We start from the raw sequence: 27,560 nt of genomic DNA, 5'->3' as shown, positions 1-27,560 counted from the left end.
GTTGACAGCATTGAGTAAAGGAAAGAGGGTAGAACTAACAGTGGTTTTTGTTGATTGATTGTAAAATCATTGTTCTCATATGAGCCAGGCCAGATAGATGCCTTGAAACTCAGGTTCCATATTAGGGTTGTAAAGTGTCTAAGGACTGAACATTTATTATGTTATGATATTATTGTTGGGTTATTCAATTGTTGATCTGATGAATCAAGAACGGTATTTTAATATATGATTTTTGAATCATGCATAGAGAATAGCTCTTTATTGTTGAGCATGTATCTTTTTAAGGTATATCTATGCTACAACACTTTACAATACCCTTAACATTTACTTTAGTATCTGTCATCTCTTATTGTTAGAGCATTTAGTAACCGTTGCTATCATTATGCTAATACTATTATTATGTATGCTTTGTTGTGCCAGAAGGGTTACAAGTGCCCATAGAGATTAAGGTGTCCTTGTTGATGGGTAGGTATGTTTGTGCTGTGCAACAACATGGACAAGCTATGATAATTGAAGTGCATCTCGGCTATCTAGATGCTGAGGTTCACCAGATGTGATAAGCATTGTACAAGATAAATTGCTATGGCATTCAGAACTTAGTAAAAATAGAATAACTCTTGTCCATCAATAAATCTTTAGTTTTTGTGTCTGCTCTTATTCAAATAAGTCTTTTCTTGGTTTTGTGATATCAAGCATTTTTCATAAGCTACAAAGTATAGCCCTTTTATTCTTTGTGCTTAACAGCTCTGCTGACCTGACAAGCATTTTGAGTAACCTTTGCAAGTCGTGAAATCTGAATTTGCAAAATATCATTGACGCTCAAGTTTTATAATTACTGAATTCGCGCATTTCAAGAAGCTAAGAATGATCTGAACCTCAGATTTAGAATAAAAGCATTGATAAGTTAGAGAATGAGATCCGTACAATGCAGAACAACAGGGACATTAGACAGAACTATAATTTACTTACTTCTTTGGCAGCACGACATACTACGACTTATTTTTGGTCACATTCTGTCCAAATTTAGCCATTTTGAAGCACGAATAACTGATGCTACAAAGCGTTTTGGGCGCTTGGAATATGGCTAAACGACTCCTCTTGTCCATGCGTTACTTACTGATGCTTTATCTCATTTTTTTTGGGTCATTGCAAATTCATAGAAATTCTCTTTTTTTTTATGAGTATTAGCAAGGGAAACTTCTTGAAAATCAAACGATCGCGTTTTTCACCCCAAGAATAAAGACTTTTTCTATGATACAAATAAGATCAAATTGATCATAAAGACTGGATGCAGCACTTGAAACTCTTTCTATGGAATTTTCATATGTGAAATTTCGACTTTTTGGCAAAAAAACATGTTTTCATATATTTGCAAATTGCTCATTACTTTCGGTCTGAAAGCTGAATGTAATCAGTACCATTCGGTGCAGCTTCGTTAGTCCTTTAAACTTATATTAGAAAGTTGGATGTGATAACAAGAGTTTTCATAGTCAAATTTGGCAAAAACACTTAAAAGTTGTCAGATCAAGACAAGTTTGAACACAAAAATACCTACTACACAAATTCAAATTAAATTGCCGCAATTAGAGCTGCCGTAATTAGAGCTGCCACGACAAAAACTGAGAACAAATCTACTGGCCGTGACGTCGAATAGGGCGCTCTCTCATTATTCTTTCATACCCCTCGTTTTTTCTCCTTTTTGCAAAACGCGTTTTAGTATCAAACCATGGTGGATTTGGAGATCGTTTGATTGATAATAACACTCTAGCTTCCGACAACTCTGTCTTGTACTGTTAAGAGTACTTGATACTGCTTCTTTGAAGTGGAATATGTTACGTACCATTCGATAACGAGCACTGGAAGGCATAGAATTAACACTAATTCAGTTTGTTTATTAGGTTTTAATAATTTCTTGCTTGTTTGAGTGAGTGCTGCTGCCAGTCCTTCTCTGTCTTCTCTGCTGCCTGCTTCTTTGGTTTATCATGTCTAGTGATTGCTTCTTTGGCTTTTGTCTGGTCTCTGCTGGTGGCGTTCGTTTCTCGGTTTGTCTATGGTACTGGTGTTGCTGCTGCTGTTGCTAATATGGTCTCTCCTGGTCTACTGTCTTTGGTGCATGCTCGTTCTCTGGTCTATATTTAGTGATTGTATATCCTCTGGTCGTTCTGTGATGGAGATAAGTGGTAAATAGCTTCTTTGGTCTTTGTCTGGTCTCTGCTGATGGCGCTTGTTTTTTAGTTTGTCTATGGTGCTGGTGTTGCTGCTGCTGCTGCTGCTAAAATGGTCTCTCCCGGTCTACTGTATTTGTTGTATGCTTGTTCTATGGTCTATCTCCGGTGATTGCCTATACTCCTCTGGTCTATCTGTGGCTATAGTAAGTGGTAAGTATCTTCTTTTTTCTGGTTGCAATGATATGAAACTTCTTTGAACGCTTATATTATTGCTTCCTTTCTCGTGATAATGCATTCATGATGTTTGCCTTGTTGCGCTTTTTTCTTCTTCTTTTTCTTTTGTTGGCGGTGTTTCCTCTGTAGCTTTACATGAAACAACATTAGTCATTATGTTGTATCGCGAACTTGTAATACCACTGTTGCTTTTGCAGTTGTGCGTATTTGTATCATTTTGCTTTACATCCGACTATTACTACCATGCGCGTTGCTCATGTATGCATTTTTCTTGCAACAGCAACGAGCTTTTTTGAACATCTTTGGTGTTGTATTTGTTACGCTTTTCTTTGACTCGCTTCGTGTGAGTGCCTCTTTTTTTTGCCTACATACCACTATACTCTTATAGTAGTATGTTCTTTTCTTCATTCTTTTATTATTTTTATGTTTCTTTGAAGCATACCTTTTTTACGTTGTGTGGATGTGCCTATCCCTGAAGCTCAACAAGACTTTATCCGAGGCTAGGAGGTGGATAGGCTGCCTCCACTTGGTTATCGCTACTTACTTTAGTGATGATTGAGGGTCTCAATGCCTGAATTTAAAGCTAGGTGGTGTAAGTAAGGCATGCTCTAGCACCTGAGGGAAATTTGGTGATAGCAGCGGCTATATTGCTATATATAGCGGCGCTTAAAATTTTGCCTCACATCAAAACAGGGGGAAACCCTCGCAAAATTTTTTTAGGTCAGCGGAGTTTTCAAGCAATCTGATTGGCTAAGAGGTTGGAACAACGAAGGGTTACAACTGGTTAATCTCCTATTGATCTGCCATGTATCATAGCTTTGTATTTGTAATAAAAAATGTATCCAAATATTGATACAATTTAAATCCTTCATTATTCAATAGTAAAATAATGTGCTATGATTGAATTCATCATCCGTTAAACAGTTGTATATGAGAAATTTCTTTTGAAGTTATCAGATGCGAACGTTATATAGGAGTTAGTACCACTTCAGCACAGTGTTGCTTACGTTGTTGTTACAACAACAGTAGTATTCTGGTTATCCTGTCACCAAACAATCGTCTTTGTTGTAGTAAAAAGGGGTGTGAAGAGCAGATAGATTACTGTTAAAATCCTTCCGTGGAATACATCCACTATGATCTGCATTCAAACTGTTCATCCAGTTACCTGATTTAGATATAAATTATATGTGCACTGGGTTAGATGTTCGATACCAATTTATACTATAAGATATGAACTTCAGATACGCTAGTACTATAAGATTCATACTATATATAATATAGGCTGTAGATGGCACCACAAACATGGATGGCGCTATAGACTTATACTTGTATTCCGACATTGACTGCGGATGTTCACCATATCTAAATAAGCACCAAGATTAATGCAATATGAGCTTGTTGCTTCAGATGTGCACTTCATGATCCACGCTATAAGACATGCTTATATCCGTGATACTAGCTACAGATACTTTATGTACTACAGACTTGTACTATATATATGAGACATGCTATAGACATGCTATAGACATGCATACGATATGCTATATACATGCCATATATCCAGATACATGCTAAAGAGATGTATGCTCAGCGATATACAATCAGATATGTACTATTGGTATAGACTAAGTGGACTGTACCTATCGGATACATGCTACTAGATCGATATTAATTAACTTTATAGAAAGGATAGATCAGGGTACTTCGGATGGGAGTCTAATTATTTATCCAGGCAAAGCTAAATCATGATTAGCTTGCTGGAGTTGTCTTTTAGCATGATTAGACATTGGTTGATCTGAGTTGACTTATTTGTCAATCCAATTAATAGAACTTTTATCCATTGTTATAGTTTATAAGAAGGATCATCTACCTGGCCAGTAGAAATACTTGAGTTTACTTTTCACCTGTCAGTTTGATAATAAAACATACCTTTATCAAGTTGACATTACTGTTTTTTTTTATTCTTTTTTTTCCGTGAATTTTAGTCTATCAAGCCTCAAATTCCACAGTATTTTCTAATTATGGCGTCTGTCAAAGTGGTTCATTTCAGTAACGATCTACAGTGATATTATGAAAACCATTTTTCATACTAACAGCAGTACCAGTAACTGAATTCAGTTGAAAGTTAAATTATAGCAAAAATAATCAATTCAGAGTTCAATTAATTTATCAAGGCTGCATAAGATACCGATGTGTTGTAACAAGCTTAGTGTAAATGATATATTAGCGATAAAGTGTATACAACGTTATATACCAAAACTCTTATTATACATGGAAAGCTCAATTTATTACTCTGCAGTTGGAATACATAAAGTATATGTCGAATATATGAAATATAGAGTACTACAAAACATACTAGGAGATCAGGAGCATAGCTCTGAAGAGGTATAATTCAATCGCCGCTCTTGAAACATCTAAGTCTTATTAACTATACTGTATTTGTAAATTGTCGTTTACAATATATATGAACAGTATATATGTATACAAAATTAGATGAGAAGATAAAGATCCCCTTTATTCAATTCTGTGGAATACATCCACTATGATCTGCATTCCGACAGTTCATCCAGTTACCAGATTTAGATATAAACTGTATGTACACTGGATTAGATGTACGATATCGATTTATACTATGATCATGAGAAGATATGGACTTCAGATACGCTAGTACTATAAGATTCATACTATATATAATATAGGCTGTAGATGGCACCACAAACATGGATGGCGCTATAGACTTATACTTGTATTCCGACATTGACTGCGGATGTTCACCATATCTAAATAAGCACCAAGATTAATGCAATATGAGCTTGTTGCTTCAGATGTGCACTTCATGATCCACGCTATAAGACATGCTTATATCCGTGATACTAGCTACAGATACTTTATGTACTACAGACTTGTACTATATATATGAGACATGCTATAGACATGCTATAGACATGCATACGATATGCTATATACATGCCATATATCCAGATACATGCTAAAGAGATGTATGCTCAGCGATATACAATCAGATATGTACTATTGGTATAGACTAAGTGGACTGTACCTATCGGATACATGCTACTAGATCGATATTAATTAACTTTATAGAAAGGATAGATCAGGGTACTTCGGATGGGAGTCTAATTATTTATCCAGGCAAAGCTAAATCATGATTAGCTTGCTGGAGTTGTCTTTTAGCATGATTAGACATTGGTTGATCTGAGTTGACTTATTTGTCAATCCAATTAATAGAACTTTTATCCATTGTTATAGTTTATAAGGAGGATCATCTACCTGGCCAGTAGAAATACTTGAGTTTACTTTTCACCTGTCAGTTTGATAATAAAACATACCTTTATCAAGTTGACATTACTGTTTTTTTTTATTCTTTTTTTTCCGTGAATTTTAGTCTATCAAGCCTCAAATTCCACAGTATTTTCTAATTATGGCGTCTGTCAAAGTGGTTCATTTCAGTAACGATCTACAGTGATATTATGAAAACCATTTTTCATACTAACAGCAGTACCAGTAACTGAATTCAGTTGAAAGTTAAATTATAGCAAAAATAATCAATTCAGAGTTCAATTAATTTATCAAGGCTGCATAAGATACCGATGTGTTGTAACAAGCTTAGTGTAAATGATATATTAGCGATAAAGTGTATACAACGTTATATACCAAAACTCTTATTATACATGGAAAGCTCAATTTATTACTCTGCAGTTGGAATACATAAAGTATATGTCGAATATATGAAATATAGAGTACTACAAAACATACTAGGAGATCAGGAGCATAGCTCTGAAGAGGTATAATTCAATCGCCGCTCTTGAAACATCTAAGTCTTATTAACTATACTGTATTTGTAAATTGTCGTTTACAATATATATGAACAGTATATATGTATACAAAATTAGATGAGAAGATAAAGATCCCCTTTATTCAATTCTGTGGAATACATCCACTATGATCTGCATTCCGACAGTTCATCCAGTTACCAGATTTAGATATAAACTGTATGTACACTGGATTAGATGTACGATATCGATTTATACTATGATCATGAGAAGATATGGACTTCAGATACGCTAGTACTATAAGATTCATACTATATATAATATAGGCTGTAGATGGCACCACAAACATGGATGGCGCTATAGACTTATACTTGTATTCCGACATTGACTACGGATGTTTACCATATCTGGATAGGCACCAAGATTAATGCAATATGAGCTTGTTGCTTCAGATGTGCACTTCATGATCCACGCTATAAGACACATGCTTATATCCGTGATACTAGCTACAGATACTTTATGTACTACAGACTTGTACTATATATGAGACATGCTATAGACATGCATACGATATGCTATAGACATGCCATATATCCAGATACATGCTAAAGATGTATGCTTAGCGATATACACTCAGATATGTACTATTAATATAGACTAAGAAGACTGTACCTATCGGATACATGCTACTAGATCGATATTAATTATCCTTATGGAAAGGATAGATCAGGGTACTTCGGATGAGAGTCTAATTATTCATCCAGACAGAGCTAAATCATGATTAGCTTGCTGGAGTTGTCTTTTAGCATGATTAGACATTAGTTGATCTGAGTTGACTTATTTGTCAATCTAATTAATAGAACTTTTATCCATTGTTATAGTATATAAGAAGGATCATCTACCTGGCCAGTAGAGAGACTTCAGTTTACTTTACACCTGTCAGTTTGATAATAAAATATACCTTTATCAAGTTGACATTACTGTTTTTTTTATTCTTTTTTTTTCCGTGAATTTTAGTCTATCAAGCCTCAAATTCCACATTTTTTTCAACTTAAAGGTTATCACTTTTACACTTTATCTTATACTCTACATTTTATTATTCTACTTTAAAAACTATTTTTATTATGTCTCACAACCAATACAACGCTACCGAAAACACTCAAGAGGATATTGCTCAAGACTCTATCCGTGTTTCTTCTCCTAATGACTCATCTATGCAAGTGGATGAGCACGCTCAACTTTCTGCAGTTGATCATCTTCTCAAGAAGATTGACACTGCTCAGGCTTGCTTGGATCAGATCCATCGTAACGCTGGTGATACTTACACTGAGGAAGAACGCTTGGCGGCTGATGAAGCATCTGCGTCTATCGAATGGCTCAGCAAGCAAGTCAGTGCAATTACTAAGAGGGCTGATTCCAAAGCAAGACCTGTCAATCTCAATGAGATCCCCCGTTTCCAGGTGGTAGGACAAGCTAAGCATTGGCCTGACCATCCTCGATTCACCACAGTCGATCATTTCTTCAGTGCTTTTGAGAACGTCATCAGAGCATCCGGTAATGAAGTAAATTTGGTTTGGAAACGCTACGTGCCTGTTTCACTGCCATTTGACTTCGAATCATGGACCAAGAATGATCTTCTGGCATGTAATGACTGGGATCAAGCCAAGGCATTGTTCCGCAAACATTTTGGTGCTCCCATCAACTCTGAGGAATCCATGGCCAAACTCTTCAGCATGCGCATGAAGAACAATGATACTCTACAGGACTATACAAATAAGTTCATGAAGTACGTCAAGGATTGTGGCTTCCCTCCTAACAGCAACATGTTAGCCAAGTTCTATCAGTTCACGCTGTTACGCAAGAATCAGCAAATGATGGTCAACCAAATGTCCGTCAAGCATGGTTCCAACCACAAATGGACTATCAACGAGATCTATGAGTGTGTGTTGCCTTTGTTCCTTGTTGACGAGCAAAATCGTGGTGATGATGATGTTGAGGTCGACATCAGAGGTAAGCGTAAGGGTGGTTCTGGTGGTTCTGGTTCGAGAACAAAGATGGCAAGGGTATCTGCCACTGGGTATTTCTGTGCGAAGCATGGCGGGAGCAATGCCAACCACAACACCATTGACTGTAAGTCAAGATTGAAGCACTTTGGCTCTGACAACAAGCCTAACCGGGCTACTACTGCTGCTCCGTATTCTATGAGTTCCTCATCCTCTGATCCCAAAACCTGCAACTTTTGTGGTAAGCCCCGTGCTTACGGTCATCGTTGTCAAGAGTTCTACGACTGGAAGAAGGAGAGAGAATCAAGGAAGAACATTGGTGTGCATACTGTACAAACAACCACTGTTCGCAAGGACAACAAGTCTGGTTCTGGTTCTGAGACCAACGATGTTACCATGGAAAGTAGCACTGATTCTGACATTGGTGATGCTGTTGGAGATGTCACCATGGAGGAGATAGATGCTTGCTTGGACGAGATTGAAGCAGAGGATGCCTCGCTCAACTGTAAGTCTAATGTGAAAAATGTTCCTGAAAGTTTCAATCCATTTCAGTTACTGACTCCTATTATTTTAGAGAGCAAAGAAGGAAGAAAACCAGTCCGTTTGATCGCGAAAGTAGATACGGGATCAGATTCCACCTTCTTAAATAAAAACATTTTTCACAATAAACTACTATTCACTTCCCAAGATATTATTTCTGTTGAAGGCAATTTGAACTTTCTGAGTCATTCAGTAAAGAGATTGGGTAAAACACCAGCTATCAAGATAAGATATCTTAATGACATTGCATTTGATCACTCGTTTGAGCTATCCAATTTTATTCAGGACCTAGGCGATTTTGATGTGCTACTGGGTGTAGACACATTGAGTCGACTTAGAATTGGGCTAACTGGCGTTGCTCACAAGTTTGCTGATATTGGACATCTTACAGAGGAAGAGAAATCAGAGCTTCTTGAAAGCATCGATTTCGAAAATGTCAATTTTGATACTAAACATTCTATTGATCCAGAAACCGCATCAATCTTTGAATCCCAAGCTGAGGAGAATAAGTATATGAGCAACATCCAAGATGCTATTGATGAGAATCAGAGAATCAAGCCTGGAACGTTTTGTAACGTGCCTGAATCTGAGATCACTATACCAATCAAGGAGAATGTTGATTACTACGTCAAGCAATATCCGATCGCACATCATGCAATGCCCGAAATCGAAAAGCAATTGAATGAATGGCTGGATGCAGGAATTGTAGAACAGTGTAGACCTAACGGCTTATTCAACAACCCTCTCATTGCAGTATCAAAGAAGGACAATGATGGCAAACCCACCAAAACTCGAGTTTGTATGGATGTGCGGAGGATCAACCAGCATATGCCCAACAATACAAACCAATTTGAGATACCAAATATACAGGATATCTTCACCCGGATCAAGCAGAAGGGGACAATATTTTCGAAAATCGATCTGAAAAACGCATATTTTTCATTTAGAATTTCTGACATATCAAGAAATGTGCTTTTGTTCAATTTTAGAGGAAAATCGTATAGATGGTTAGGCTGCTGTTTCGGGTTGCGCCCAATCACATCTGTCTTTAGCTCTGTCATGAACATTTTGTTTTCTGATATGCCCAACGTGGAGGTCTATGTGGACGACCTATGCCTCGTATCTTCATCCTTATCCAGTCATTGCGAATTGATTAAGGAGGTGCTGAGACGCTTGACACATGCCAACTTAAAGATTGGTGTTGAAAAGTGCTCCTGGTTTCGATCTAGCATCTACTTGCTAGGCTTTGTAGTTGGTCCTCATGTTTCCAAGGTTGACATGCGACGTCTCTCTGACATTGATCATTGGGGTCCATGCAGATCTGCCAAACAGGTTAAACAACTAGCTGGTGTTATTTCATATTTGAGACCACACATCCCAAATCTGTCAAAACTGATGGCGCCTATTGATGCTCTACGAAATGATCCAGATGCTGGTAGCAGATGGACTGATGAGCACACCAAACGACTTGAGATTATCAAGAAGGTCTTGTTATCTGAGGCTTTACTGACTGCACCAGACATGAATAAGAAATTTTATCTTGAATGTGATGCTAGCTTATATGCAGTTGCAGTCATTTTGACGCAGCGCGACGATCAAGGACGCACAGTCTATGTGGCGATGTTGAGCAAATCTCTGACCAAATCCCAACAGAACTGGCCTGTCCTGAGACGAGAACTGTATGCCGTGTTATTCGGTTTAGTTCGTTTGCGACCCTTATTGTACGGGCATCCTGAGATTGAGGTTATGACAGATCATCGAGCTCTGATTTATATCTACACATGTAAATGTCCTACTAGAGTCATTCAAAATTACATGGAGATTTTAAACGAGTATCCCCAACTGCAATTCACTCATATCAAGGGCTTAGACAACATCTTACCTGACAAACTTAGTCGCTTGTATGAACCTTTAGAAGATCATACAGAGCTGGCGGGAGACAGTGATAAGAAAATTGCTAAATTACAAAAGAATATCATGAGAAGCAAAGGCTCCAAGAAACGATTCATTGGCAACAATAAGCAAACAAAGCATTATCTAACCAAGAACAAAGTAGTCTATAACAAAGACAAGCACTTGAATGTACTTGCTATGAAGATCAAGGAGGGCAATTATGAAAGCGTTGCTTACATTGCACCACCTGACAATGAGAGAGACCAACTGCTTCGTGAAACTCATGAATTTGGACACTTTGGTGCCGCTAGTATTGTCAAGAAACTACATGAAGAAGGTATTCATTGGACAGGTCTATATGATGATGCAAAGGCAATTTGTCAATCATGTATGGAATGTGCAAGACATAATGTAGTTCAAAAGGGTTACCATGAACTGAGAAACGTTGTAGCGTATGGTCCATTTGATCACATAGGCATTGACTTTCTTGGTCCGTTAACTCCAACCAACAATGGCAATATATATATATTAGTTGTATACGACATTTGCACCAGATTTATTATAACTCGTGCATTGCCCAACAAACAAACCGATACTGTCGCTAGAGCTCTGACTACCATCTTTGGAGACTTTGGCGTAGTACAAATATTACAATCTGATAATGGACGTGAATTCAAGAGTGCTTTGATGAGCGAGATCGGTAAAGCACTTGGCATCAATCAAAGATACTCTACGGCTCTCCACGCTAGGGGCAATGGTGCATCCGAATCAGGTGTTAAAAATATTCTTAATGCACTTCGTAAGATGGTCAGTGAACACATCTATGACTGGGACTCGGTTCTACCTGGAACTCAACTGGCTATAAACACAAAAATTAGGTATCGCACTGAGAGTGCACCTTTTCAATTGATGTTTGCTAGACCATTGAATAGATTCGTAGACTACGATGATCCTAAGATCAAGGACAACTTACCAAAGAAGCCTATGACTCTCGGTGAGCTACGCAAGAAGGCAGAGATTATGAACCAGGTTGTCTTTCCAGCTATTAACCAAAGAACACAACGCATTATTGAAGAGCAAGCAACGCGATTCAATAAGCATCACAAGATTACACACTTCAAAGTTGGTGATTGGGTTATGGTAAGACTTCCGCATAGAGAAAGCAAACTTGAGGCCGCTTATGATGGACCTTATCAAGTTGTTCAAAAGAAAAGATCTACATATGTGTTGAAAGACGATATGAATGAACTATTACATCGCGACTATGTGCCATCTGAATTGAAGCTGGTAGCAATCGACGAGTCTATCATCGAACAAGAAGTATATGAGGTTGACGAGATCAGAGCGCATCGTGGTCCTGAACACAATAGAGAGTATTTGGTAAAATGGAAGACATTTGGAGAAGCTGCCAACTCCTGGGAAACTGCTGCATCGTTCAACAACCCTCAAACCATTCGTAAGTACTGGGCAAAGATCAAGGAATATGAGCTGCTTGAGAAGAGAAGACAGGCACTAAATAGTGACACTGCTTCCTCCAAATCAAAGCGTAAGCGTGATGATTCTGACAAGCGTTTGAGAGGCTCTAAGAGACTCAACGTTGCAGAACAGTAAAGTGATGTTTGTCATGGGATATATCAGGGCAACATGCAAATTGCAGTGGCACCTTTAGACTATCACATTGCGTTATATCTTTGTCAGCGAATGCGAAATACAGATCATTGATCGTTTACATAATTCTTTGAATTAGTCAACATGCGTTGAAACTGGTGGGGGCAAATGTGGAATACATCCACTATGATCTGCATTCCGACAGTTCATCCAGTTACCAGATTTAGATATAAACTGTATGTACACTGGATTAGATGTACGATATCGATTTATACTATGATCATGAGAAGATATGGACTTCAGATACGCTAGTACTATAAGATTCATACTATATAAGATATAGGCTATAGATGGCACCACGGACATGGATGGCACTATAGACTTATACTTGTATTCCGACATTGACTACGGATGTTTACCATATCTGGATAGGCACCAAGATTAATGCAATATGAGCTTGTTGCTTCAGATGTGCACTTCATGATCCACGCTATAAGACACATGCTTATATCCGTGATACTAGCTACAGATACTTTATGTACTACAGACTTGTACTATATATGAGACATGCTATAGACATGCATACGATATGCTATAGACATGCCATATATCCAGATACATGCTAAAGATGTATGCTTAGCGATATACACTCAGATATGTACTATTAATATAGACTAAGAAGACTGTACCTATCGGATACATGCTACTAGATCGATATTAATTATCCTTATGGAAAGGATAGATCAGGGTACTTCGGATGAGAGTCTAATTATTCATCCAGACAGAGCTAAATCATGATTAGCTTGCTGGAGTTGTCTTTTAGCATGATTAGACATTAGTTGATCTGAGTTGACTTATTTGTCAATCTAATTAATAGAACTTTTATCCATTGTTATAGTATATAAGAAGGATCATCTACCTGGCCAGTAGAGAGACTTCAGTTTACTTTACACCTGTCAGTTTGATAATAAAATATACCTTTATCAAGTTGACATTACTGTTTTTTTTATTCTTTTTTTTTCCGTGAATTTTAGTCTATCAAGCCTCAAATTCCACATTTTTTTCAACTTAAAGGTTATCACTTTTACACTTTATCTTATACTCTACATTTTATTATTCTACTTTAAAAACTATTTTTATTATGTCTCACAACCAATACAACGCTACCGAAAACACTCAAGAGGATATTGCTCAAGACTCTATCCGTGTTTCTTCTCCTAATGACTCATCTATGCAAGTGGATGAGCACGCTCAACTTTCTGCAGTTGATCATCTTCTCAAGAAGATTGACACTGCTCAGGCTTGCTTGGATCAGATCCATCGTAACGCTGGTGATACTTACACTGAGGAAGAACGCTTGGCGGCTGATGAAGCATCTGCGTCTATCGAATGGCTCAGCAAGCAAGTCAGTGCAATTACTAAGAGGGCTGATTCCAAAGCAAGACCTGTCAATCTCAATGAGATCCCCCGTTTCCAGGTGGTAGGACAAGCTAAGCATTGGCCTGACCATCCTCGATTCACCACAGTCGATCATTTCTTCAGTGCTTTTGAGAACGTCATCAGAGCATCCGGTAATGAAGTAAATTTGGTTTGGAAACGCTACGTGCCTGTTTCACTGCCATTTGACTTCGAATCATGGACCAAGAATGATCTTCTGGCATGTAATGACTGGGATCAAGCCAAGGCATTGTTCCGCAAACATTTTGGTGCTCCCATCAACTCTGAGGAATCCATGGCCAAACTCTTCAGCATGCGCATGAAGAACAATGATACTCTACAGGACTATACAAATAAGTTCATGAAGTACGTCAAGGATTGTGGCTTCCCTCCTAACAGCAACATGTTAGCCAAGTTCTATCAGTTCACGCTGTTACGCAAGAATCAGCAAATGATGGTCAACCAAATGTCCGTCAAGCATGGTTCCAACCACAAATGGACTATCAACGAGATCTATGAGTGTGTGTTGCCTTTGTTCCTTGTTGACGAGCAAAATCGTGGTGATGATGATGTTGAGGTCGACATCAGAGGTAAGCGTAAGGGTGGTTCTGGTGGTTCTGGTTCGAGAACAAAGATGGCAAGGGTATCTGCCACTGGGTATTTCTGTGCGAAGCATGGCGGGAGCAATGCCAACCACAACACCATTGACTGTAAGTCAAGATTGAAGCACTTTGGCTCTGACAACAAGCCTAACCGGGCTACTACTGCTGCTCCGTATTCTATGAGTTCCTCATCCTCTGATCCCAAAACCTGCAACTTTTGTGGTAAGCCCCGTGCTTACGGTCATCGTTGTCAAGAGTTCTACGACTGGAAGAAGGAGAGAGAATCAAGGAAGAACATTGGTGTGCATACTGTACAAACAACCACTGTTCGCAAGGACAACAAGTCTGGTTCTGGTTCTGAGACCAACGATGTTACCATGGAAAGTAGCACTGATTCTGACATTGGTGATGCTGTTGGAGATGTCACCATGGAGGAGATAGATGCTTGCTTGGACGAGATTGAAGCAGAGGATGCCTCGCTCAACTGTAAGTCTAATGTGAAAAATGTTCCTGAAAGTTTCAATCCATTTCAGTTACTGACTCCTATTATTTTAGAGAGCAAAGAAGGAAGAAAACCAGTCCGTTTGATCGCGAAAGTAGATACGGGATCAGATTCCACCTTCTTAAATAAAAACATTTTTCACAATAAACTACTATTCACTTCCCAAGATATTATTTCTGTTGAAGGCAATTTGAACTTTCTGAGTCATTCAGTAAAGAGATTGGGTAAAACACCAGCTATCAAGATAAGATATCTTAATGACATTGCATTTGATCACTCGTTTGAGCTATCCAATTTTATTCAGGACCTAGGCGATTTTGATGTGCTACTGGGTGTAGACACATTGAGTCGACTTAGAATTGGGCTAACTGGCGTTGCTCACAAGTTTGCTGATATTGGACATCTTACAGAGGAAGAGAAATCAGAGCTTCTTGAAAGCATCGATTTCGAAAATGTCAATTTTGATACTAAACATTCTATTGATCCAGAAACCGCATCAATCTTTGAATCCCAAGCTGAGGAGAATAAGTATATGAGCAACATCCAAGATGCTATTGATGAGAATCAGAGAATCAAGCCTGGAACGTTTTGTAACGTGCCTGAATCTGAGATCACTATACCAATCAAGGAGAATGTTGATTACTACGTCAAGCAATATCCGATCGCACATCATGCAATGCCCGAAATCGAAAAGCAATTGAATGAATGGCTGGATGCAGGAATTGTAGAACAGTGTAGACCTAACGGCTTATTCAACAACCCTCTCATTGCAGTATCAAAGAAGGACAATGATGGCAAACCCACCAAAACTCGAGTTTGTATGGATGTGCGGAGGATCAACCAGCATATGCCCAACAATACAAACCAATTTGAGATACCAAATATACAGGATATCTTCACCCGGATCAAGCAGAAGGGGACAATATTTTCGAAAATCGATCTGAAAAACGCATATTTTTCATTTAGAATTTCTGACATATCAAGAAATGTGCTTTTGTTCAATTTTAGAGGAAAATCGTATAGATGGTTAGGCTGCTGTTTCGGGTTGCGCCCAATCACATCTGTCTTTAGCTCTGTCATGAACATTTTGTTTTCTGATATGCCCAACGTGGAGGTCTATGTGGACGACCTATGCCTCGTATCTTCATCCTTATCCAGTCATTGCGAATTGATTAAGGAGGTGCTGAGACGCTTGACACATGCCAACTTAAAGATTGGTGTTGAAAAGTGCTCCTGGTTTCGATCTAGCATCTACTTGCTAGGCTTTGTAGTTGGTCCTCATGTTTCCAAGGTTGACATGCGACGTCTCTCTGACATTGATCATTGGGGTCCATGCAGATCTGCCAAACAGGTTAAACAACTAGCTGGTGTTATTTCATATTTGAGACCACACATCCCAAATCTGTCAAAACTGATGGCGCCTATTGATGCTCTACGAAATGATCCAGATGCTGGTAGCAGATGGACTGATGAGCACACCAAACGACTTGAGATTATCAAGAAGGTCTTGTTATCTGAGGCTTTACTGACTGCACCAGACATGAATAAGAAATTTTATCTTGAATGTGATGCTAGCTTATATGCAGTTGCAGTCATTTTGACGCAGCGCGACGATCAAGGACGCACAGTCTATGTGGCGATGTTGAGCAAATCTCTGACCAAATCCCAACAGAACTGGCCTGTCCTGAGACGAGAACTGTATGCCGTGTTATTCGGTTTAGTTCGTTTGCGACCCTTATTGTACGGGCATCCTGAGATTGAGGTTATGACAGATCATCGAGCTCTGATTTATATCTACACATGTAAATGTCCTACTAGAGTCATTCAAAATTACATGGAGATTTTAAACGAGTATCCCCAACTGCAATTCACTCATATCAAGGGCTTAGACAACATCTTACCTGACAAACTTAGTCGCTTGTATGAACCTTTAGAAGATCATACAGAGCTGGCGGGAGACAGTGATAAGAAAATTGCTAAATTACAAAAGAATATCATGAGAAGCAAAGGCTCCAAGAAACGATTCATTGGCAACAATAAGCAAACAAAGCATTATCTAACCAAGAACAAAGTAGTCTATAACAAAGACAAGCACTTGAATGTACTTGCTATGAAGATCAAGGAGGGCAATTATGAAAGCGTTGCTTACATTGCACCACCTGACAATGAGAGAGACCAACTGCTTCGTGAAACTCATGAATTTGGACACTTTGGTGCCGCTAGTATTGTCAAGAAACTACATGAAGAAGGTATTCATTGGACAGGTCTATATGATGATGCAAAGGCAATTTGTCAATCATGTATGGAATGTGCAAGACATAATGTAGTTCAAAAGGGTTACCATGAACTGAGAAACGTTGTAGCGTATGGTCCATTTGATCACATAGGCATTGACTTTCTTGGTCCGTTAACTCCAACCAACAATGGCAATATATATATATTAGTTGTATACGACATTTGCACCAGATTTATTATAACTCGTGCATTGCCCAACAAACAAACCGATACTGTCGCTAGAGCTCTGACTACCATCTTTGGAGACTTTGGCGTAGTACAAATATTACAATCTGATAATGGACGTGAATTCAAGAGTGCTTTGATGAGCGAGATCGGTAAAGCACTTGGCATCAATCAAAGATACTCTACGGCTCTCCACGCTAGGGGCAATGGTGCATCCGAATCAGGTGTTAAAAATATTCTTAATGCACTTCGTAAGATGGTCAGTGAACACATCTATGACTGGGACTCGGTTCTACCTGGAACTCAACTGGCTATAAACACAAAAATTAGGTATCGCACTGAGAGTGCACCTTTTCAATTGATGTTTGCTAGACCATTGAATAGATTCGTAGACTACGATGATCCTAAGATCAAGGACAACTTACCAAAGAAGCCTATGACTCTCGGTGAGCTACGCAAGAAGGCAGAGATTATGAACCAGGTTGTCTTTCCAGCTATTAACCAAAGAACACAACGCATTATTGAAGAGCAAGCAACGCGATTCAATAAGCATCACAAGATTACACACTTCAAAGTTGGTGATTGGGTTATGGTAAGACTTCCGCATAGAGAAAGCAAACTTGAGGCCGCTTATGATGGACCTTATCAAGTTGTTCAAAAGAAAAGATCTACATATGTGTTGAAAGACGATATGAATGAACTATTACATCGCGACTATGTGCCATCTGAATTGAAGCTGGTAGCAATCGACGAGTCTATCATCGAACAAGAAGTATATGAGGTTGACGAGATCAGAGCGCATCGTGGTCCTGAACACAATAGAGAGTATTTGGTAAAATGGAAGACATTTGGAGAAGCTGCCAACTCCTGGGAAACTGCTGCATCGTTCAACAACCCTCAAACCATTCGTAAGTACTGGGCAAAGATCAAGGAATATGAGCTGCTTGAGAAGAGAAGACAGGCACTAAATAGTGACACTGCTTCCTCCAAATCAAAGCGTAAGCGTGATGATTCTGACAAGCGTTTGAGAGGCTCTAAGAGACTCAACGTTGCAGAACAGTAAAGTGATGTTTGTCATGGGATATATCAGGGCAACATGCAAATTGCAGTGGCACCTTTAGACTATCACATTGCGTTATATCTTTGTCAGCGAATGCGAAATACAGATCATTGATCGTTTACATAATTCTTTGAATTAGTCAACATGCGTTGAAACTGGTGGGGGCAAATGTGGAATACATCCACTATGATCTGCATTCCGACAGTTCATCCAGTTACCAGATTTAGATATAAACTGTATGTACACTGGATTAGATGTACGATATCGATTTATACTATGATCATGAGAAGATATGGACTTCAGATACGCTAGTACTATAAGATTCATACTATATAAGATATAGGCTATAGATGGCACCACGGACATGGATGGCACTATAGACTTATACTTGTATTCCGACATTGACTACGGATGTTTACCATATCTGGATAGGCACCAAGATTAATGCAATATGAGCTTGTTGCTTCAGATGTGCACTTCATGATCCACGCTATAAGACACATGCTTATATCCGTGATACTAGCTACAGATACTTTATGTACTACAGACTTGTACTATATATGAGACATGCTATAGACATGCATACGATATGCTATAGACATGCCATATATCCAGATACATGCTAAAGATGTATGCTTAGCGATATACACTCAGATATGTACTATTAATATAGACTAAGAAGACTGTACCTATCGGATACATGCTACTAGATCGATATTAATTATCCTTATGGAAAGGATAGATCAGGGTACTTCGGATGAGAGTCTAATTATTCATCCAGACAGAGCTAAATCATGATTAGCTTGCTGGAGTTGTCTTTTAGCATGATTAGACATTAGTTGATCTGAGTTGACTTATTTGTCAATCTAATTAATAGAACTTTTATCCATTGTTATAGTATATAAGAAGGATCATCTACCTGGCCAGTAGAGAGACTTCAGTTTACTTTACACCTGTCAGTTTGATAATAAAATATACCTTTATCAAGTTGACATTACTGTTTTTTTTATTCTTTTTTTTTCCGTGAATTTTAGTCTATCAAGCCTCAAATTCCACATTTTTTTCAACTTAAAGGTTATCACTTTTACACTTTATCTTATACTCTACATTTTATTATTCTACTTTAAAAACTATTTTTATTATGTCTCACAACCAATACAACGCTACCGAAAACACTCAAGAGGATATTGCTCAAGACTCTATCCGTGTTTCTTCTCCTAATGACTCATCTATGCAAGTGGATGAGCACGCTCAACTTTCTGCAGTTGATCATCTTCTCAAGAAGATTGACACTGCTCAGGCTTGCTTGGATCAGATCCATCGTAACGCTGGTGATACTTACACTGAGGAAGAACGCTTGGCGGCTGATGAAGCATCTGCGTCTATCGAATGGCTCAGCAAGCAAGTCAGTGCAATTACTAAGAGGGCTGATTCCAAAGCAAGACCTGTCAATCTCAATGAGATCCCCCGTTTCCAGGTGGTAGGACAAGCTAAGCATTGGCCTGACCATCCTCGATTCACCACAGTCGATCATTTCTTCAGTGCTTTTGAGAACGTCATCAGAGCATCCGGTAATGAAGTAAATTTGGTTTGGAAACGCTACGTGCCTGTTTCACTGCCATTTGACTTCGAATCATGGACCAAGAATGATCTTCTGGCATGTAATGACTGGGATCAAGCCAAGGCATTGTTCCGCAAACATTTTGGTGCTCCCATCAACTCTGAGGAATCCATGGCCAAACTCTTCAGCATGCGCATGAAGAACAATGATACTCTACAGGACTATACAAATAAGTTCATGAAGTACGTCAAGGATTGTGGCTTCCCTCCTAACAGCAACATGTTAGCCAAGTTCTATCAGTTCACGCTGTTACGCAAGAATCAGCAAATGATGGTCAACCAAATGTCCGTCAAGCATGGTTCCAACCACAAATGGACTATCAACGAGATCTATGAGTGTGTGTTGCCTTTGTTCCTTGTTGACGAGCAAAATCGTGGTGATGATGATGTTGAGGTCGACATCAGAGGTAAGCGTAAGGGTGGTTCTGGTGGTTCTGGTTCGAGAACAAAGATGGCAAGGGTATCTGCCACTGGGTATTTCTGTGCGAAGCATGGCGGGAGCAATGCCAACCACAACACCATTGACTGTAAGTCAAGATTGAAGCACTTTGGCTCTGACAACAAGCCTAACCGGGCTACTACTGCTGCTCCGTATTCTATGAGTTCCTCATCCTCTGATCCCAAAACCTGCAACTTTTGTGGTAAGCCCCGTGCTTACGGTCATCGTTGTCAAGAGTTCTACGACTGGAAGAAGGAGAGAGAATCAAGGAAGAACATTGGTGTGCATACTGTACAAACAACCACTGTTCGCAAGGACAACAAGTCTGGTTCTGGTTCTGAGACCAACGATGTTACCATGGAAAGTAGCACTGATTCTGACATTGGTGATGCTGTTGGAGATGTCACCATGGAGGAGATAGATGCTTGCTTGGACGAGATTGAAGCAGAGGATGCCTCGCTCAACTGTAAGTCTAATGTGAAAAATGTTCCTGAAAGTTTCAATCCATTTCAGTTACTGACTCCTATTATTTTAGAGAGCAAAGAAGGAAGAAAACCAGTCCGTTTGATCGCGAAAGTAGATACGGGATCAGATTCCACCTTCTTAAATAAAAACATTTTTCACAATAAACTACTATTCACTTCCCAAGATATTATTTCTGTTGAAGGCAATTTGAACTTTCTGAGTCATTCAGTAAAGAGATTGGGTAAAACACCAGCTATCAAGATAAGATATCTTAATGACATTGCATTTGATCACTCGTTTGAGCTATCCAATTTTATTCAGGACCTAGGCGATTTTGATGTGCTACTGGGTGTAGACACATTGAGTCGACTTAGAATTGGGCTAACTGGCGTTGCTCACAAGTTTGCTGATATTGGACATCTTACAGAGGAAGAGAAATCAGAGCTTCTTGAAAGCATCGATTTCGAAAATGTCAATTTTGATACTAAACATTCTATTGATCCAGAAACCGCATCAATCTTTGAATCCCAAGCTGAGGAGAATAAGTATATGAGCAACATCCAAGATGCTATTGATGAGAATCAGAGAATCAAGCCTGGAACGTTTTGTAACGTGCCTGAATCTGAGATCACTATACCAATCAAGGAGAATGTTGATTACTACGTCAAGCAATATCCGATCGCACATCATGCAATGCCCGAAATCGAAAAGCAATTGAATGAATGGCTGGATGCAGGAATTGTAGAACAGTGTAGACCTAACGGCTTATTCAACAACCCTCTCATTGCAGTATCAAAGAAGGACAATGATGGCAAACCCACCAAAACTCGAGTTTGTATGGATGTGCGGAGGATCAACCAGCATATGCCCAACAATACAAACCAATTTGAGATACCAAATATACAGGATATCTTCACCCGGATCAAGCAGAAGGGGACAATATTTTCGAAAATCGATCTGAAAAACGCATATTTTTCATTTAGAATTTCTGACATATCAAGAAATGTGCTTTTGTTCAATTTTAGAGGAAAATCGTATAGATGGTTAGGCTGCTGTTTCGGGTTGCGCCCAATCACATCTGTCTTTAGCTCTGTCATGAACATTTTGTTTTCTGATATGCCCAACGTGGAGGTCTATGTGGACGACCTATGCCTCGTATCTTCATCCTTATCCAGTCATTGCGAATTGATTAAGGAGGTGCTGAGACGCTTGACACATGCCAACTTAAAGATTGGTGTTGAAAAGTGCTCCTGGTTTCGATCTAGCATCTACTTGCTAGGCTTTGTAGTTGGTCCTCATGTTTCCAAGGTTGACATGCGACGTCTCTCTGACATTGATCATTGGGGTCCATGCAGATCTGCCAAACAGGTTAAACAACTAGCTGGTGTTATTTCATATTTGAGACCACACATCCCAAATCTGTCAAAACTGATGGCGCCTATTGATGCTCTACGAAATGATCCAGATGCTGGTAGCAGATGGACTGATGAGCACACCAAACGACTTGAGATTATCAAGAAGGTCTTGTTATCTGAGGCTTTACTGACTGCACCAGACATGAATAAGAAATTTTATCTTGAATGTGATGCTAGCTTATATGCAGTTGCAGTCATTTTGACGCAGCGCGACGATCAAGGACGCACAGTCTATGTGGCGATGTTGAGCAAATCTCTGACCAAATCCCAACAGAACTGGCCTGTCCTGAGACGAGAACTGTATGCCGTGTTATTCGGTTTAGTTCGTTTGCGACCCTTATTGTACGGGCATCCTGAGATTGAGGTTATGACAGATCATCGAGCTCTGATTTATATCTACACATGTAAATGTCCTACTAGAGTCATTCAAAATTACATGGAGATTTTAAACGAGTATCCCCAACTGCAATTCACTCATATCAAGGGCTTAGACAACATCTTACCTGACAAACTTAGTCGCTTGTATGAACCTTTAGAAGATCATACAGAGCTGGCGGGAGACAGTGATAAGAAAATTGCTAAATTACAAAAGAATATCATGAGAAGCAAAGGCTCCAAGAAACGATTCATTGGCAACAATAAGCAAACAAAGCATTATCTAACCAAGAACAAAGTAGTCTATAACAAAGACAAGCACTTGAATGTACTTGCTATGAAGATCAAGGAGGGCAATTATGAAAGCGTTGCTTACATTGCACCACCTGACAATGAGAGAGACCAACTGCTTCGTGAAACTCATGAATTTGGACACTTTGGTGCCGCTAGTATTGTCAAGAAACTACATGAAGAAGGTATTCATTGGACAGGTCTATATGATGATGCAAAGGCAATTTGTCAATCATGTATGGAATGTGCAAGACATAATGTAGTTCAAAAGGGTTACCATGAACTGAGAAACGTTGTAGCGTATGGTCCATTTGATCACATAGGCATTGACTTTCTTGGTCCGTTAACTCCAACCAACAATGGCAATATATATATATTAGTTGTATACGACATTTGCACCAGATTTATTATAACTCGTGCATTGCCCAACAAACAAACCGATACTGTCGCTAGAGCTCTGACTACCATCTTTGGAGACTTTGGCGTAGTACAAATATTACAATCTGATAATGGACGTGAATTCAAGAGTGCTTTGATGAGCGAGATCGGTAAAGCACTTGGCATCAATCAAAGATACTCTACGGCTCTCCACGCTAGGGGCAATGGTGCATCCGAATCAGGTGTTAAAAATATTCTTAATGCACTTCGTAAGATGGTCAGTGAACACATCTATGACTGGGACTCGGTTCTACCTGGAACTCAACTGGCTATAAACACAAAAATTAGGTATCGCACTGAGAGTGCACCTTTTCAATTGATGTTTGCTAGACCATTGAATAGATTCGTAGACTACGATGATCCTAAGATCAAGGACAACTTACCAAAGAAGCCTATGACTCTCGGTGAGCTACGCAAGAAGGCAGAGATTATGAACCAGGTTGTCTTTCCAGCTATTAACCAAAGAACACAACGCATTATTGAAGAGCAAGCAACGCGATTCAATAAGCATCACAAGATTACACACTTCAAAGTTGGTGATTGGGTTATGGTAAGACTTCCGCATAGAGAAAGCAAACTTGAGGCCGCTTATGATGGACCTTATCAAGTTGTTCAAAAGAAAAGATCTACATATGTGTTGAAAGACGATATGAATGAACTATTACATCGCGACTATGTGCCATCTGAATTGAAGCTGGTAGCAATCGACGAGTCTATCATCGAACAAGAAGTATATGAGGTTGACGAGATCAGAGCGCATCGTGGTCCTGAACACAATAGAGAGTATTTGGTAAAATGGAAGACATTTGGAGAAGCTGCCAACTCCTGGGAAACTGCTGCATCGTTCAACAACCCTCAAACCATTCGTAAGTACTGGGCAAAGATCAAGGAATATGAGCTGCTTGAGAAGAGAAGACAGGCACTAAATAGTGACACTGCTTCCTCCAAATCAAAGCGTAAGCGTGATGATTCTGACAAGCGTTTGAGAGGCTCTAAGAGACTCAACGTTGCAGAACAGTAAAGTGATGTTTGTCATGGGATATATCAGGGCAACATGCAAATTGCAGTGGCACCTTTAGACTATCACATTGCGTTATATCTTTGTCAGCGAATGCGAAATACAGATCATTGATCGTTTACATAATTCTTTGAATTAGTCAACATGCGTTGAAACTGGTGGGGGCAAATGTGGAATACATCCACTATGATCTGCATTCCGACAGTTCATCCAGTTACCAGATTTAGATATAAACTGTATGTACACTGGATTAGATGTACGATATCGATTTATACTATGATCATGAGAAGATATGGACTTCAGATACGCTAGTACTATAAGATTCATACTATATAAGATATAGGCTATAGATGGCACCACGGACATGGATGGCACTATAGACTTATACTTGTATTCCGACATTGACTACGGATGTTTACCATATCTGGATAGGCACCAAGATTAATGCAATATGAGCTTGTTGCTTCAGATGTGCACTTCATGATCCACGCTATAAGACACATGCTTATATCCGTGATACTAGCTACAGATACTTTATGTACTACAGACTTGTACTATATATGAGACATGCTATAGACATGCATACGATATGCTATAGACATGCCATATATCCAGATACATGCTAAAGATGTATGCTTAGCGATATACACTCAGATATGTACTATTAATATAGACTAAGAAGACTGTACCTATCGGATACATGCTACTAGATCGATATTAATTATCCTTATGGAAAGGATAGATCAGGGTACTTCGGATGAGAGTCTAATTATTCATCCAGACAGAGCTAAATCATGATTAGCTTGCTGGAGTTGTCTTTTAGCATGATTAGACATTAGTTGATCTGAGTTGACTTATTTGTCAATCTAATTAATAGAACTTTTATCCATTGTTATAGTATATAAGAAGGATCATCTACCTGGCCAGTAGAGAGACTTCAGTTTACTTTACACCTGTCAGTTTGATAATAAAATATACCTTTATCAAGTTGACATTACTGTTTTTTTTATTCTTTTTTTTTCCGTGAATTTTAGTCTATCAAGCCTCAAATTCCACAAATTCAATCAAATCCCTGTTTATATCCTAGCTATATACTACGGCTGACGTCAGTCACTACCGTTAGCTTCTGCTTCTTTCTAAATTGTCTGCGGACCGGAATGGTTGGCTTAAACACTCGCCTCTTATTGGCGTTGTGTCGCAATACGGCTTCAGGTACCAACCCATCAAACATGTCAATGACAAAATATAAAAGGAAAGATGGCCGAGTTGGTCTAAGGCGTCACGTTAAGGTCGTGATCTCTTCGGAGGCGTGGGTTCAAATCCCACTCTTTTCACTTTTGTTTTTTGCTCTCAAAATGCTTACGTAAGCGAATTATTTTTTATTTTGTGTGTGTTATAGTAAACTTATGAAAATGAATTATATGGGGCGAAGGACACAATTCGTGTCCTCGGATTATTAAGGCACAGCCTAACTCAACTTGTCGCTTTTTGGTGGCAATAAAATGTTGCGGGACACAATTGCATTCTATTGTAAACTTGTATGTGTGACCAATTTAAGAACAGAACAAGCTTTCATCCAAACATTAACATAAAAGGTGATTATTCTTCAAGCAGTGGTTTCATAGAGCTATAAAAGGTGATTTTTGTCAAGGCTTACCCTACTATGTTCAATAATGCTGATTTGGTGCCTGAAAAAAGCTGCGAGATCTCTTGAAGTTAAAAAAAAGAGCCATGCACTATTCAATAATCATGAAATATGCCTCGTGTAAATGTTCAGGCAAGCAAAATATATGGGCCTTGTCAATATCTAATAGCCATCATCAAGTACTGTGCTTATGGAATCAAGTACCATAGTCTGTAGCAAGGTATCATACGAAATCTGAGCTGTGATAGAATGATATACACAATACATTGCCTATACAGTATTTCGCTGTATGTCCAATCTCAGAGATGGTAATGTTATCCTCATCCAACATGCGACACAGAAAAAGATGTGTTTCTTTGACATCAAAACTGTTGATTTATTTGATTGTGGTTTGAGCAAGAGTGTCAAGCCCATTGCAATTATTGACGACATCAGTGCCAGTGTTCAGGAATTATTTGTTTATAGTGGCTTCTGGAAAATCCTATCATTTTGTATTGGACGAAAAAACGAGGACAAAACAAAAATCCCGTATGTATATACAAGGGCATTTGACGGTAATGCATGAGGCACTAACTCTTCAATCCATGTAGCCTTCTCACAAAAATTCAAGAAGCATTGGAACGCACTGATTACGTCGACTTTACAACACGACCTGCCCTGCAAGAGGCATGTAGAATATATCACCCAAACTTCTCAAACATTTACTCCAAAAGGAACTGCCAAGCGATGCTGAAGACAGTAATCAACTTGGTGCTCAAAGTCAATTTGTGCCGACAGCGCATTTTTGGAGAGAAGAAGAAAAAGAAAACATATAAACGCAAGCAGAGAAAAAGACCAAAGCCGCAGTCAGAACAAGCAAAGAAGAAACAAGCATTGGAAAAGCTTTTTTGGCTTTTGGACTGTGATCATCGGGTGGATCAATGCATTGACAAGCAATTAGGCATCATCTTTTCAAACAACAAGAAGAAACCAGAATCAAAAGAACCTGCTGCTGCCAAAACTACTGGTGCACCATCTCCAGTTTCCCGTAAAGGCAAATCGCGCATGTCAGCAACATCTTCACCGCAACCATTGTCTACTACGGATGCTGAGCAAGACATTGAGTTGCTTGATAGTGACGACAGTGATTTGGAAAGTGTCATGGATGATGAGCTACAAGAAGAAGAGGAAAGTCGTGATTTGACAGCCAAGGAGATCAATGCTTTGACGTCTGTATCCGTGATGCTTTGCCAATCCCCCTCCATCAAAGGTGATATTTCCTCTGAACACATCAAGAAGCAGTTGTACCCCGACAAGAGAGACTCTATTCCAGCTAGTGCCCTTGATTGCTGCTGCACAATCATCAATGCCATCAAATCTCTTGTTCCTAAGGAAGATTCCCCCTCCATACAGGTGGTTTGGTTTGTTTCAGTTGCGCAATATTCTTGTTACTTTCCACCCTGGCCTTACAAGGAAGAACGCGAGAAGTCTCTTTCCAACTATAAAGGGCACGCCGAGTCAAAAAAATGGCAATTGCGCTCGATCCCGTAACCTTGTACTTATTATTCAGCAAACAG

The 27,560-nt window shown here is 39.1% G+C and overlaps 4 protein-coding genes and 1 non-coding gene across 5 annotated transcripts; all 5 read left to right on the top strand.

Moving 5' to 3' along the window:
- Positions 1-7,317: 7,317 nt before the first annotated feature.
- On the top strand, positions 7,318-12,240 carry ATC70_008868 (uncharacterized protein; the record flags this gene model as incomplete). The annotated part of the gene is made up of 1 exon (XM_064828111.1): positions 7,318-12,240. The coding sequence occupies one exon, from the start codon at positions 7,318-7,320 to the stop codon at positions 12,238-12,240; it is 4,923 nt and encodes a 1,640-aa protein (XP_064685313.1).
- A 1,138-nt stretch (positions 12,241-13,378) lies between these two features.
- Positions 13,379-18,301, top strand: BIO2 (biotin synthase; the record flags this gene model as incomplete). The annotated part of the gene is made up of 1 exon (XM_064828110.1): positions 13,379-18,301. One exon carries the CDS (start codon positions 13,379-13,381, stop codon positions 18,299-18,301), a length of 4,923 nt encoding a protein of 1,640 aa, XP_064685312.1.
- Positions 18,302-19,439: 1,138 nt separating this feature from the next.
- ATC70_008866 (uncharacterized protein) lies at positions 19,440-24,362 on the top strand (the record flags this gene model as incomplete). The annotated part of the gene is made up of 1 exon (XM_064828109.1): positions 19,440-24,362. The coding sequence occupies one exon, from the start codon at positions 19,440-19,442 to the stop codon at positions 24,360-24,362; it is 4,923 nt and encodes a 1,640-aa protein (XP_064685311.1).
- A 1,248-nt stretch (positions 24,363-25,610) lies between these two features.
- On the top strand, positions 25,611-25,693 carry ATC70_008865. Its single transcript has one exon. It is a non-coding gene; the product is annotated as a tRNA-Leu (tRNA).
- Positions 25,694-26,350: 657 nt separating this feature from the next.
- ATC70_008864 (uncharacterized protein) lies at positions 26,351-27,534 on the top strand (the record flags this gene model as incomplete). Its single annotated transcript, XM_064828108.1, has 2 exons — positions 26,351-26,532; positions 26,595-27,534. 2 exons carry the CDS (start codon positions 26,351-26,353, stop codon positions 27,532-27,534), a joined length of 1,122 nt encoding a protein of 373 aa, XP_064685310.1.
- Between the last annotated feature and the right edge of the window lie 26 nt (positions 27,535-27,560).

This window comes from Mucor velutinosus (assembly GCF_035048745.1).
Source record: "Mucor velutinosus strain NIH1002 chromosome Unknown tig00001563, whole genome shotgun sequence".
NCBI classification, from domain to species: Eukaryota; Fungi; Mucoromycota; class Mucoromycetes; order Mucorales; family Mucoraceae; genus Mucor; species Mucor velutinosus.
This window is presented reverse-complemented; position numbering and strand designations above follow the sequence as displayed.